This window comes from Gorilla gorilla, chromosome 8 (assembly GCF_029281585.2).
Source record: "Gorilla gorilla gorilla isolate KB3781 chromosome 8, NHGRI_mGorGor1-v2.1_pri, whole genome shotgun sequence".
Taxonomy (NCBI): domain Eukaryota; kingdom Metazoa; phylum Chordata; class Mammalia; order Primates; family Hominidae; genus Gorilla; species Gorilla gorilla.
The window spans coordinates 127,528,174-127,542,273 of NC_073232.2; the positions used below are offsets into that span (position 1 = coordinate 127,528,174).

The 14,100-nt window shown below is 34.1% G+C and overlaps 1 protein-coding gene across 4 annotated transcripts in view; it reads left to right on the forward strand.

Annotated features, from left to right (window-relative positions):
- The window catches only part of ATRNL1 (attractin like 1), an 853,221-nt gene that overhangs the window by 135,999 nt on the left and 703,122 nt on the right, over window positions 1-14,100 (forward strand). For all 4 annotated transcript variants that reach the window (XM_019035499.4, XM_055353888.2, XM_055353889.2 and 1 more), the window contains exon 10: window positions 13,388-13,542. In XM_019035499.4, the coding sequence (XP_018891044.1) occupies window positions 13,388-13,542 (155 nt within the window). The remainder of the gene's footprint in view (window positions 1-13,387; window positions 13,543-14,100) is intronic.

Consider the following 14,100-nt stretch of genomic DNA (forward strand, 5'->3'; position numbering starts at 1 on the left):
TTTTTATGTAAAGTTAGCAAATTACATTTTTATTATCAGGTTAGAAAAGAATGGAGACATAAAATTTCAGTCATTTCTGCTATCCCACTCCTTCAGGAGTAGTTGCATCTGGTTTCGTTACATTTAATAAGTAAGAGAGAATAAACATCTTGAACTTATAGGAGTTCCTGTTGCTCAAAAATGATTCCTTTTATGTTTTTGGTATATTTTGCTGATTAATATTGTCTTTGCTCAGGGACTTTAACTTTGGTGTAATGATTTTGAATATTGGGGTCATTGTGATCTTCATTTTATAGCCTTGTTAAATGAGGCATCTCATAACTTCCTTTGCATATGTTTGTACAACTTATAATAGGAGCTTATGTCTTCATTATTTTTCTATGTGAAGACTTTTCTCTGATAGTGGAGACCTCAGATTTTCTTGGCCTATTGTTTAGGTCTTTTCTTCAATTGTTGTATTCCTTTAGCCTGTGAAAAAGCACAGTAAGTTTTAACACATAAGGAATATATTAAACTTTACCATTTATAACTTTCAGCTGTAATTATCAACTTTTTTTTTTTTATTTTTTTCCAGTGAGGGAAAAAAGACTTCAATTATATTTCTTTCTTTCTTTTTTTTTTTTTCTGAGATGAAGTTTCGCTCTTGTTTCCCAGGCTAGAGTGCAGCGGCACAATCTCGGCTCACTGCAACCTCTGCCTCCCAGGTTCAAGTGATTCTCTTGCCTTGGCCTCCTGAGTAGCTGGGGTTACAGGCACCTGACACCACGCCAGGCTATGTTTTTGTATTTTTAGTATAGATGGGGTTTCACCATGTTGGCCAGGCTGGTCTTGAACTCCTGGCCTCAAGTGATCCACCCACCTCGACCTCCTGTAGTGCTGAGATTACAGGCATGAGCCGCCATGCTTGCCCAACTTCAATTATATTTCTACAGATATTAAAAAGATAGGTAGTGAATCTAATGGTAGTGCTTCTGTGGTACAAATTAATTCTGTACTTTTAAAATGTCTTTCTAATCACATATACTTAAAAAATGTTTTCATAGGCCACACCTGGTTCCATGAAATGATTTAATCTAGCTTCAATTTGATATAATAGAAGTTGTTTTTACATTAAAATATTAAAAACTGTGTTATGAAATTTTTTTGTGTGTGTGATTTCTCTCAAAAATTTCCTGTCCGAGGTTTTGGAAAGCGATAGAGGTTAATTTTATAAATTATGTTATTATTTAAAACCCATTTCAGTAAATACTGATGAACATCAGCATTTTTCTTTCTCTGCTTACTGAGTGTCTGAAATCTTTTCAATGAAAATTTTGTTGGCTCTTTATCAAGTCCTGTTTTGGAAATAATCCTAAGTAGTTCTCAGTAAGGGAGATTGAGAATTTAAAATTTAATTTTATATATTTATGAGGGAAATAATAGAAATATATACACACACAAGCACACAAACATATAGTTGCGAAGTAAGATATCAGAGATTTATTAAAATGAAAATAAAATGTTTATACAGGCAAAAAGACTATTATCTTTAAACACATCATGATAAGAGATTTGGAATTTTGGAATGTCTGGTTAAAATCCCATATTGATAATTTAAATAAGTACTTATCTCTGTAGCTTTGCTTTTCACAGTGATTAAAAAATTTGTAGTACTTATTTTTTACTAGTTCTTTTTTATAAATTGGGAAATATTACATATGGACAAAAGACTCTATGATAGTATGTATATATAGTTTCAAAACCATAATAAAATGAATTCCCTGCCTACCTGTGCTAAGAAAGAGGACATTACAATACCCTAGAAGCCCCCATGTGTCCCTTTATGATTGTACCCCGTATATTATCCCCCTCCATCATTCTTAATATTGTGTTATTTCCTTGCTTTTCATTGCATGTTTTTACCCTCCATATATGTATTTTCCAGCAAACCTTTCATTTAGTTTTTCTGTTTTTAAATTTTGCATAAATTGTTTATCATTGTATGCTTTCTTCAGAGATCTTTAAAAAGTCAGCTTTATGCTCTGGAGATATATTTTAATGGAGAGAGGCAGACAATAAATATGGAAATAAGTAAAATGTATTTTAAATGATAATAAGTGCTATGAAGAGAAAAGAAAGCATGGAAGGAAGATAGAGAGTTTCAGATTGTTGCATTTAAAAAGAGTGGCCAGACAAGACGTCATAAGACATCTTAATAAAACCTAAAGGCGATTAAGGAGCGAGCCATGCAAATATCTGGGGAACAGGTGTTCTAGGAGGAGGTCCAGCTAGTGCAAAAGCCTTGAGATGGGAACATCCTTGTCATCTGGAACAGCAAAGGGGCTAGTGTAGTCGAGTGTCTTGGAGTAAGATGGAAATTATCTTCCCTTAGAGAAATAACTGGAAACGCAGTCAGGAAGGGCCTTAGAAAACATTATAGAGCTTTTACTTTGGTATGGGTAGACTTTGAGGGTTTTGAACAGATATGTGACATATCTGACATATGTGACATGCTCTGACTTAGATTTTGACAGGAGCGGTGTTGTAATTACAATGCAAGAGCAGAAGCAGGAAGACCATTTAGGAGGCTATTTTAATGATCTAAGAGGGAGATGATGGTATCTGGAACCATAGAGGCCAATGTGAAGGTAGTGAGACTTGGTTGGATTCCGAATATATTTTCAAGGTAGAACCAACAAGAATTGAAAAAACTAGGGGACTGGATATAGAGTGGATGAGAGAGAGAGAGAGAGAGAGAGAGAGAGAGAGAGAGAGATAGTGAAAGATGAAGCAGGCATTTGGCTTGAAGACCTGAAAGCATGGAGTTGGCATTAGTTGGGATGATGAATTTTGTGGGAGAAGTAAGTTTGGTGTCAGGAAGAATGGAAACTTGGTTTTAGACATGTTTAATTTGAGATACATACTATACAGCTTGTGGATATGTTAAATAGGTGGCTGGATGTAGGAATTTCAGGATCTGGACACTCTAATTTTCTGGTAAAAGAGATGAGGATAAACAACCAGAAAAGGAGACTGAGAATGAGCAGTTAATGAGTTAGGAGGAAAACTAGGAGAATATGGTATTCTAGAAGCCAAGAGCATATTTCAAAGGAAAGAGAATTTGTCAGAAGCTGCTGATTGGTAAACTAATATGAGGATTGAGTAATGGTCATGGAATCTGGCAAACCAGTGCTTTTTGCTGAACTTGACAAGAGAAGTTTCAGTGGGTGGTGAAGTCTTGATTGGCATGTGTCAAATAAAGATGAGAGAAGAGGAATTAAAGAAAAGTACTAACAACTTTTTTGAGGAGTTATAAGGAAAGGAAAGAAACAGGGTAACAAGTGGTAAGGGATGTGGGACAAGATATATATATTTTTAAGTTTGGAGGAATAATTATGTTTGTAGGTTGACAGGAAAGATCAAGAAGATGTAAGAAATGATGCCAAAAATAAAGGGAATAATTTGCTAGAGGGATGTACTCAAGAAAACTAGTAGCAATGAGATCTAGTGAACAAATAGAGTGGTAAACCTTACCTAGGAAGAGCATGGGCACTTTATTCATAAGAACAGATATGAAGTCAGGTTATTTGAATACAAATACAGGTAAATAAGTAGAGGTGGAGAGAACTCTTGAAAATTTTGTTTCTTTTTATTTTCTCAGTGAAGTAGGAAGTAGAGTCATCATTTGAGGGTGAGAATGAGGGATAGTGGAAGATTGAGGTTTGAAAAGAGAAGTATGAAATCATTTAGGAGGGAGGGAGAGTGAATGAGTTAGGGAAGTGTAGTAGGATCCTTGGCAGAATTTTCCCATGTGAGAGACCCTTAATGTGCGAACGCAGAGCCTTTTTATATTTTCTGCCTTACTCTGGATGCATACTGGAATTGTCCTTAGTTTTTACTATTATGAGCAATTGTATCAAAAATATTCTTATTTAGTCTTCTATTGTTTCACGACAGTTTGTCTAAGCTATTTCCTTAATAGTATAAATGCTTGTTCATGCTCTATTTTACCCAACTATACTCCAGCCTCATCGTACTAATTTGCACTTCTACCAGGGGTGAATGACAGTTCCCATTTCTTCTCAACAATCTCATTAAGATTTGATGTTTTTTCATTTTTGAATATTTTTTGCCAATATGGTGAGGATAAAATGGTGTCCTATTTTGGTTTTAATTTGCGTTTCCTTAATTGCTAATGAGGTATAACATCTTTTCATATTTATTGGCCAAACAGCTACTCTGAAATTTTCACCCATATTGTCATGTGTAGTTGTTTGTGTACACTTTTTTGATAATAATTTTTTGTTAGTTTTATATTTTGCCAACATTTTATCTCTCAGATTGTGGATCATCTTTTTACTCTTTGTGTAATATTTGATAAGCAAAACTTATTAATTTTAATATAGCAGAAGTTGTCGGTATTTTATGGATTTTGCTTTGTGTCTTACTTAAATAATACTTACTTACCTTAGTGTTTTCAATATTGCCTTCCACACATTTAGTCTTTAACCCAACTGGATAAGGACTTTTGTGTGTGTGTGTGTGTGTATGTGTGTGTGCACAACCAGAACTATAAATAGTGCTCCCAGAACTATTTATTGAAAAGTCCATTCCATTAGTGGTCTGCAATACTAACAGTTTTTTTGGTTAGAATTACTTCCAGGTGATTGATATTTTATATGCTTTTCTAAGTGAAATCTGTATTCATTTCCTATGGCTACTATAATAAACTATCATAGACTTGGAGGCTTAAAACAACAGAAATTTAGCTTCTCACAGTTCTGGTGGCTAAAAGTCTGAAATCCAGGTGTCAGCAGGGCCATTCCCTCTTGAAAGGCTCCAGGGAAGAATCCTTCTAGCCTTTTCCAGCATTTGGCAGCTCCAGACATTCCTGGGCATACTTTGGCTGTAGCTGCATTACTCCAGTCTAAGTCTTGGACTTCATATGGACTTCTCCTTGTGTGTTTGTATGTGTCTGAACGTGGCCTTCTTATAAGGACACCAGTCACTGGATTTAGGACCCATACTCGTTTAGTATTAGATCTATGTGATCTCATTTTAACTTAACTATCTGCAAGGACCCTATTTTCAAACTAAGGTCACACTCCAAGGTTCCAGGTGAACAATTTTGGGAGGACAGTATTCATTCAACCAGTACAATATCTTTTAATTTCTTTTTCTGTTTATGATCTGATAGACTGAAAGGCAATTGATTTTTTATTACTCTTATGTCTAACAGTTTGCTGTATTTTTGTAATTTATGTGTAGACTTTTTAAGCGTTTTTTAAATAATAGTTGATCAGATTATATACAAATAATGACAGTTTTGTTTCTTCCTTTCTGGGTCTTACAGCTTTACATTTTTCTTGTCTTATAATTTCTGCTATAATCTTCAGCTCATTGTTGAATAGAAGTGTGATAACAGGCATCTATTTTATTCCTGAGCTTTTAAAAAATGCTTTCAGTATTTCTTCACTAAGGATGATGTTCATTGTGGGTTTTTTAGATATCATTATAAAGAAAGGTCTCTTTTTTCCTGATTTGATAAGGGTTTATATTATGAATGGATGCTTGATTTTGCCAAAGGCTGTTTTAGGAATGACTTACTTGATTTTTCTACTAAACAATTTAATGTGGAATATTATTTTAATTTACTTTATTAGTAACTCAACTTGGGTTAAATCAAACTTAGTCATAATGTATTATGTGTTTTTTTTAGTTTGCTAGTATTTTTGTAAGGATTTTTACATTGATGTTAATATGTGAGATTTGCACGTTTTTTTCGAGATATTCATGTCAGCTCTTTGGTGGTGTTACTTCGGGCTTTTAAAATGAGTTGGGGAGTATTCTTTTTAATACTCTAGAACATTTATCACACGTATATATGTATATATTATTGGAATTATTTTTCCTATTTTAAAATAATAAACTTTGGGCCAACTAGGTCTGATGTTTTCTTCAGGGTGTAGAGTTTTAACTACTGAATTCAATATAATAGTTGTAAGAACATTCAGATGTTCTATTTGTTGTTGAGTCTGTTTTGGTGAGATATATTTAAAGGAATTTATCCATGAAACTGATATCTTCAGTTAAATTGTTATAAAGATGTTAATATGTTCTCTCAGGATCTTTTAATATCTGCAATATCTGTAGTTGTGTTCCCTTTTAATTATTTTTAGTACTGCATTTATTTATATCTGCCTATATATCTATGTATTGTTTTTGAACGGAGTTGCTTACATGATGCCCTCTTAAGCATAAATATTTTAAAATATATTTACTAAAAAACAAAGATACTCTCTTATATAAGGATCAAATTTAGAAAATAACATGGATAGAATATTATAATCTAACACATTTAATTTTTTCAATTGTACCAATATTTTTTACAAATTATAACTTATTAAAATTGCTAGATTCGATTTTTTTTTCTTTTTTTTTTTTTTTGAGACAGGGTCTCACTCTGTTGCCCATGCTTGAGAGCAGTGGTACGATCTCGGCTCACTGCAATCTCTGCTTCCCAGGTTCAAGCGATCCTCTCACTTTAGACTCCCAAGTCACTGGGACCCCAGATGGGTGCCAGCAGGGCCGACTAATTTTTGTATTTATTAGGGACCGGGTTTTGCTATGTTGCCCTGGCTGGTCTTGAACTCCTGAGGTCAAGGCATCCGCCCGCCTTGGCCTCCCAAAGTGCTGGGATTACTGGTATGAGCCGGATTTGATTTCTTAATAAGTTTTCATGAATGTTCACATATGTGATTGGCCTGTGGTTTTCCCTTTTTATACTCTCCTTCTCAGATTTTGATACTTTTTTCCTTACTGAGTTTGGGTGTCTTTTCCTGACCCAGGATTACATCCAGGAGCATGCAGACATTTAGTTGTCATGTCTTTTTAGTCTCCTTTAATTTGGAATAGTCATGATCTTTCATTTGAAGTATGTGCCTGGTTTGGGTTTATCTGATGTTTCTGCATGATTAGATTCACATTTTGTATTTTTGTTAGGAATACCAAAATGTCATATTCTTCTCCCATGGCTGGTGAAGTTAAATTTTTGTGAAAAAACCTTTTTTATTGAGATAAAAGTCATAACATAAACTTCTTAATTTTGATCATTTAAAACAGTACAATTTAGTGGTTTTCAGTATATTCATAATATTGTGCAACTATTACCACTAGTTCCAGAATATTTCCATCTGAAAAGAAACCCCATACCTGTCTATTCTATCTCCATCTTCTGGCAACCACTAATTTAATTTCTCTTTCTCTATGGATTTGTCTAATCTGGATATTTTGTATGTATGGAATTGTACAAACATGGCCTCCTGTGTGTGGCTTCTTTCACTTATTGTAATTTTTTTTTCGAGAGTTCGTCCGTATTATACCATTTATCAGTGCTTCATTGTTTTTGTTATGGCTGAATAATATTCCATTATCTCAATATACCATATTTTAAAAATCTATTTGTCAATTAATAGACATTTGGGTTGTTTTCACTTTCGACTATTAAGAATGAGGCTGCTGTGAACATTTCTGGAAAGGTTAACTTTTATATCTTGGTAAAAGTGGTATATTTTAGTTTTCTCAATGGTAAATATACTGTTTTTCCTTTTTAAATTACTAAGCGCCTTATTGGGAGATACTTTCAGATTATGTAAATATTTTATTTCTTATTTAACCTTTACATAATAGTTTTAATACCCATTGATGATTCTCACTAGAAAGAGTTATTACTGTGATGGTTACTAAGTGGTTATATTTCATTATTCCTTCTTAGTCTCCCCAGTCTATATATTCATTTATATCAGTATGAATTCATGTATTTTTATTTTATTTAATGTTTTGTAGTCAATTGCTGTTCTTTATTCTGGTGCTTATATTGTCACAGATTTGCCTAGTGAGCTCCTTTCAATCAGGTGTCTGTATTCTTTAGATATGTCCCCATCATTCTTTGTGCACTCCTTTACCTTCTGCACAAAAATTTGTCCCTGCCCTAGTGCTGGAATAAATCATTACCCCCAAGGAACCTAGGTTCCTTTTAGTGGAGAATGTTCTTTAAAAACTAAGATTAGAGAACTAGGCATATATCCATTTATATCCTCTATATCCATTTATAGATCTGGGCATGTATCTGTAGCTCTACATATCTATCTGTGCTTAAATGCTGTCTGTCTAAATTGCATAATGATGCCATACAGCATTACAGGGATCATTTTTGCCTTCCCCTCTTTCACATTTGTAAATCTCTTCTGCCACTGAGAAACTTGGTTTCCATTTTATGCTTCATACATTACAAAATATTTTTGTATGTGAAGTATGAGGAAAAAGATTTACTTTTTCCATTTAATATACCATATTTGGTAAATCAGATGTAATTTTAATCCCCACCTTTTTTGTTTGTTTGTTTTGTTTTTTTAACAATAAACTCTATGTTTTAGAGCAGTTTTAGTTTTATGGAGAAATGAGCAGAAAGTACAGAATGTTTCCGAATACTCTCATCTCCCCTATCCCCAGGTCCTCTATTATGTGTCTTACGTGAATATGGTACATTTGTTACAGTCAGTGGGTCAATGTTGATACATTACTCATTAACTGAAGTCCATAGTTTATATTAGGGTTCACCTTTGTGCTGTATATTCTATGGATTTTCAGAAATGTATAGTGACATGTATCTACAATGATCATTTCATACAGAATATTTTAATTTTCCTAAAAATAACCTGTGATCCTCTTGCTTATCTCTTCCTCCCTCCAAACTCTTGGCAACCACTGATATTTTTACTGTCTCCATACTTTTGCCTTTTCTAGAATGTCATAAGCTGGAATCATGTAGTATGTAGCCTTTTAATTTTGGCTTCTTTCACTTAGCAATAAGCATTTAAAGTTCCTTTATGTCTCTTCATGACATAATAGCCCATGTCTTTTATTGCTGAATTATGTTCCATTGTATGGAAACCATCTTTTGTTTATCCAGTTAGCTATTGAAGAACATCTTGGTTGCCTCCAAATTTTGACAAGTATGAATAAAGCTGCTATAAACATCTGTGTGCAGATTTTTGTGTGGACATATTTTCAACTCATTCAGGTGAACACCATGGAGTGCAATTCCTGGATGGTATGGTAAAGTTATGTTTAGTTTTGTGAGAAACTGCCAAAGTGGCTGGCTGTATCATTTTTCATTCCCAGCAGTGATGAATGAGAGTTCCTGTTGCTCTAGATCCTTGCCATCTTTTGTCAGCATTTTAGATTTTAGCTATTCTAATATGTGCGTAGTGGTGTTTCATTGTCATTTTAACCTGCATTTCCCTGTGACATGTAATGTGGGATATCTTTTAACATGCTTACTTGATATCTATATGTCTTCTTTGGAAAGGTGTCTGTTCAGATCTTTTGCCTTTTTTAAAATTGAGCTTGTTTTCTTATTGAGTTTTAAGGGATCCTTGTATAATTTGGATACCAGTCCTTTATTAGCTATGTGTTACAAATATGTTCTCCCAGACTGTGGCTTGTTGTTTCATTCTCATAACAATGTCTTTCACTGAGGAGAGGTTTTTAATTTTAATAGAGTCCAAATTATGACTTTTTTCTTTCATCATTTATGCTTTTGTTGCTGTATCTAAAATGTCATCACCAAACCCAGGTTACCTAGATTTTCTCCTACCTTATCTTCTGGGAGTTTTATATTAAATAATTTTGCATTTTACATTTAGCTCTGCGATCTATTCTGAGTTAATTTTTGTAAAAGATGTAAGGTCTGTATCTAGATGATTATTTCTATTATTACTACTGTGATGCCCTGTTGTTCCAGCAATATTTGTCCAATAGACAGTCCTTTCATTGTTGAATCGTTTTTTCTATTTTGTCAAAGATCAGTTGACCATATTTGTATGTGTCTATTTCTGAGCTCTCTATTCTGTTTCCTTGGTTTATTTGTCTATTCTTTTGCCAGTCCCAGGGACTGACTTGATTACTGTAGCTTTATAGTAAGTCCCAAAGCCAGGTGATGTCAATCTTTGACTTTGTTCTTCTTCTTCAATATTGTGCTGGCTATTTTAGGTCTTTTGCCTTTACATATAAATTTTAGAATCAGTTTGATAAAAATTTGGTAAATTTATTACTAAAAATCTTGCTGGAATTTTGATTTGTATCACACTGAATCTGCATATCAAGCTGGGAAGAACTGGCATATTGCCAGTATTAATTTTCCTATCTGTTCATGTACTATCTCTTTATTTATTTAGATTTTTGGTTTCTTTTATTGTTTGTAGTTTTCCTCATACCAGTCTTGTACATATTTTGTTAGGTTTCTACCTAAGTATTTCTCTTCTTTTGGTTCTAATGTAAATGGATTGTGTTTTTGTTCTTGTTCACTGCTGGTATATAAAAAATCAATTGTATATTACCCTTGTGTCCTGCAACCTTGCTATACCATCTTATTAGTTCTAGAGGGTTTTTTTGGTTGTTGTTGTTGTTGTTGTTGATTCTTTGGGATTTACTTCGTAGACAGTCATATCATTTGTGAAAAAATACCATTTTATTTCTTCCTTCCCAATCTGTATATCTTTTATTTCATTCTCTTGTCTTATTGCAGTAGCAAGAACTTCCACTAAAATGTTGAATAGAAATGGTGATATGAAACATCCTTGCCTTATTCCTTTTCTTGGAAGGAAAACATTGTTTCTCACCATTAAATATGGTGTTTTTATAGATGTTTATCAAGCTGAGGTATTTTCCCTCTATTCCTAGTTTGCTGAGTTTTTATCATGACTGAATGTTGGATTTTGTCAATGCTTTTTCTCCATCTATTAATATGATCATATGATTTTCTTTGTTAGCTTATCGACATGATGGATTGAATCAATTGACTTTGAATGTTGAACCAGCCTAGCGTACTTGGAATAAGTTCCACCTTCTTCTTCATTATATTTAAATTATCTTAGCTTAAATATTGCTCTACTAGAGAATATTTTGTTCCTTGATCCATATTATTAATTTACTGTCCACTAGATTATAGTATTTTCTCGTTTGTTTTGTAAAGAAAAATTAGAGACTAGATATTATTTTATTTTATTTTATTTTATTTTTTGTGATGGGGTCTCACTCTGTCACCTGGGCTAGAGTGCAGTGGTGCGATCTCAGCTCGCTGGAACCTCTGCCTCCCAGGTTCAAGCGATTCTCCTGCCTTAGCCTCCCGAGTAGCTGGGACTACAGGTGCACGCTGCCACGCCCAGCTAATTATTTGTATTTTTAGTAGAGATGGGGTTTCACCATGTTGGCAAGCCTAGTCTGGAACTACTGACATCGTGATTCGCCCACTTCGGCCTCCCAAAGTGCTGGGATTACAGGCATGAGCACCGCGCCCGGCCGGGGCTGTATTTTTTCTTAGCCTACCTCTCCTCCTGGGGAGAAACTTCTGTGCTACTGCTTTGGAGTTGTAGGTGGGTGGGCTTAGTGGCCTGTTCCTCTTAGAGTGACACCACTACTTTATGTACAGAGCACTAGACGGCGATAGTAGTCTCTGGAGTCTTCTCAACTTGGCTCTTTCTGCATGCAACAGTCTGCCTTAGGAGTGAGGTGGGATGAAGACTATTGGGTCCAATGTTGTTAGCCTGCTGGAATTAGTGTATAGCTACCACCCTATGAGTGGCAACTGGGCAGAGGAAGAGCACCCAGACCTCTCATGATCTTTCCCAGAACAGAGCCTCTGTAACCCAGAGCTGGAGGGAATGAGAAGTGCTGGTATCCTGCCACTCCTAGTGAGATATCGCTGGCCTGGAGTGGGAGTTGAGGGATGAAGGAGCCTTATGTTCTTGGCTTTGCTTGCCTGGAGTAGAATTTCTATCATGCTGAATTGGTTTTGTGTGTGTGAGGCAGGCGTGAGGGGGCTGGGGTAAGTAATGTATCTATTGCCATAGACTATTGCTGTTCTTTTTGAGTAAATGTTTCTTTATTTGGTGTTGCTCTTAGTAAAATTTTCTGAGGTTAATGGTTGCTTTTTATAATTTTTACCAATTATAGTTCTTTTCCTAGTGGGAGTGTTTGTGGAACTCCTCATGTTACCATTCTGTAAGTGAGCTTCATACTTTTTTTCCTTTTTTTTTTTTTTTTTTTTTTGAGGCAGAGTCTCACTCTGTTGCCCAGGCTGGAGTGCAGTGGTGCGATCTTGGCTTACTGCAACCTCCGCCTCCCGGGTTCAAGCAATTCTCCTGCCTCAGCCTCCCGAGTAGCTGGGACTACAGGTGCGTGCCACCATGCCCGGGTAATTTTTTGTGTTTTTAGTAGAGACAGGGTTTTGCCCTGGATCAAGCCAGGATGGTCTTGATCTCCTGATCTCGTGATCCACCCGCCTTGGCCTTTCAAAGTGCTGGAGTTACAGGCGTGAGACAACACCACGCCTGGCTGAGCTTCATATTCTTTAGAAATAAATTAATATTATAATCCATGGTTTTGGAGCTGCTACATATACTATATTAACTATACTTTACGTATTAGCTATGTTTATGTATATAATAATTCTAACTTCTAATTGTTTGTATCAGGGCTTTAGAGTAGTTATTTAGTATTTATTTATATTGTCATGCACTTTTACTACATTTCCATTCATTCAGATCAGTTATAATTGTGAGCATATATTTATAATACTTTCTCTCAGAATTATACTTTAATTAAAAGAACATTTATATTAATTTTAACGTTTCACAAGATGCATTGTAAGTGTAATTTTTGATTACACAAAAAATATATATCTCAATATATATATATCTTGAGCAAATGTACCTATTCATCAATGAGTGCAATCTATAGACTCCACTTAGGTAAGATACAAAAACAGCAAATGAATTTATGCTGTTAGAATAGTGGTAATATTCTTATAGTTTTTTATGTGAGTGCTGATTACTTAGTTGTGTTCATGTTGTGAAAAATCATTGAGTTTTAGGCTTCTGATATGTGCAGTTTTATGCATGTTATACTTAAATAAAATCTTAAAAGTTTATTATGGAGTCCATATGAGTTACATAGTTTTAACCAAATATAGTTTAGACTAAATTTACTATATTTAACTTTTTACTTATTTGGTATTTTAAAATGATGTTTTGGGCCTCTAGTTTTAAGATGGCTTGTTTCCTATCTTTGTAAATGAAAAAATAATTTATAATATAAATTATTATAAGTATTAAAAATTCTTTTTGATATTGTGTCTCCTCAAAGCATTTTAAGATGCTATTAGCCTCAAAATATTTTTTTTGAAATATTGAAGTTTAGAGGTCATTTATAAATTGTTAAAAAATATGTTTTTTTCCCCCACAATTCCAGGGAAAACTATATGCAAAGTAGACCCTTTATATAACATATATAAAATCAGGGAGGTCATTTTATCCTTTGTAATACATTTTTAAATTTTATTCTGTAGGACTATTTTGAAAGAAAGTGGGTTTGCCAGATACCTTCATTCAGCTGTTCTTATCAATGGAGCTATGCTTATTTTTGGAGGAAATACCCATAATGACACTTCCTTGAGTAACGGTGCAAAATGTTTTTCTGCCGATTTCCTGGCATATGACATAGGTATGTATCTGTTAGGATTGTACAAAGTAGGAAATATCAGAAATTTTCCATATAGATATTCTCAAATACATTAATTGATAGCATGTGTATATGTCATTTTAGAGTTAAGTGATAGAATATGAATGGAATTCTTTCTAATTTCAGCACAGTAGTATTATAGTAATAGAGCCAGGAGAACAGAAGTACTGAGCAGAAGTAGTGGTAGATACAGGGGAATACAAAAAGCTAGATTTGGATGTCCTTTTTGAAGACTTTTTATGTTGTTTCCCTTTGTGAACACTATATCAGTTTATTGTGTTTGCTACATATTAATTTTGATAATGGGTAGATATGGAATACTGTCGAATTATGTAAATTTTTATACATAGTAGGAATGTAAACATTTTAGATTTTAAGGGATAAGCAAAAATATATTAAACATTTCCGATATACTTACTAAGGATAGGAATCTGATAGAACTAGAGAAAGGAATAGAGATAGTAGAGCTAAAGAAATAAGATTTTGAGACGAAATGGAAACCCAGATGTATCTGGGAAACAACTATATAAGCATGTTTTC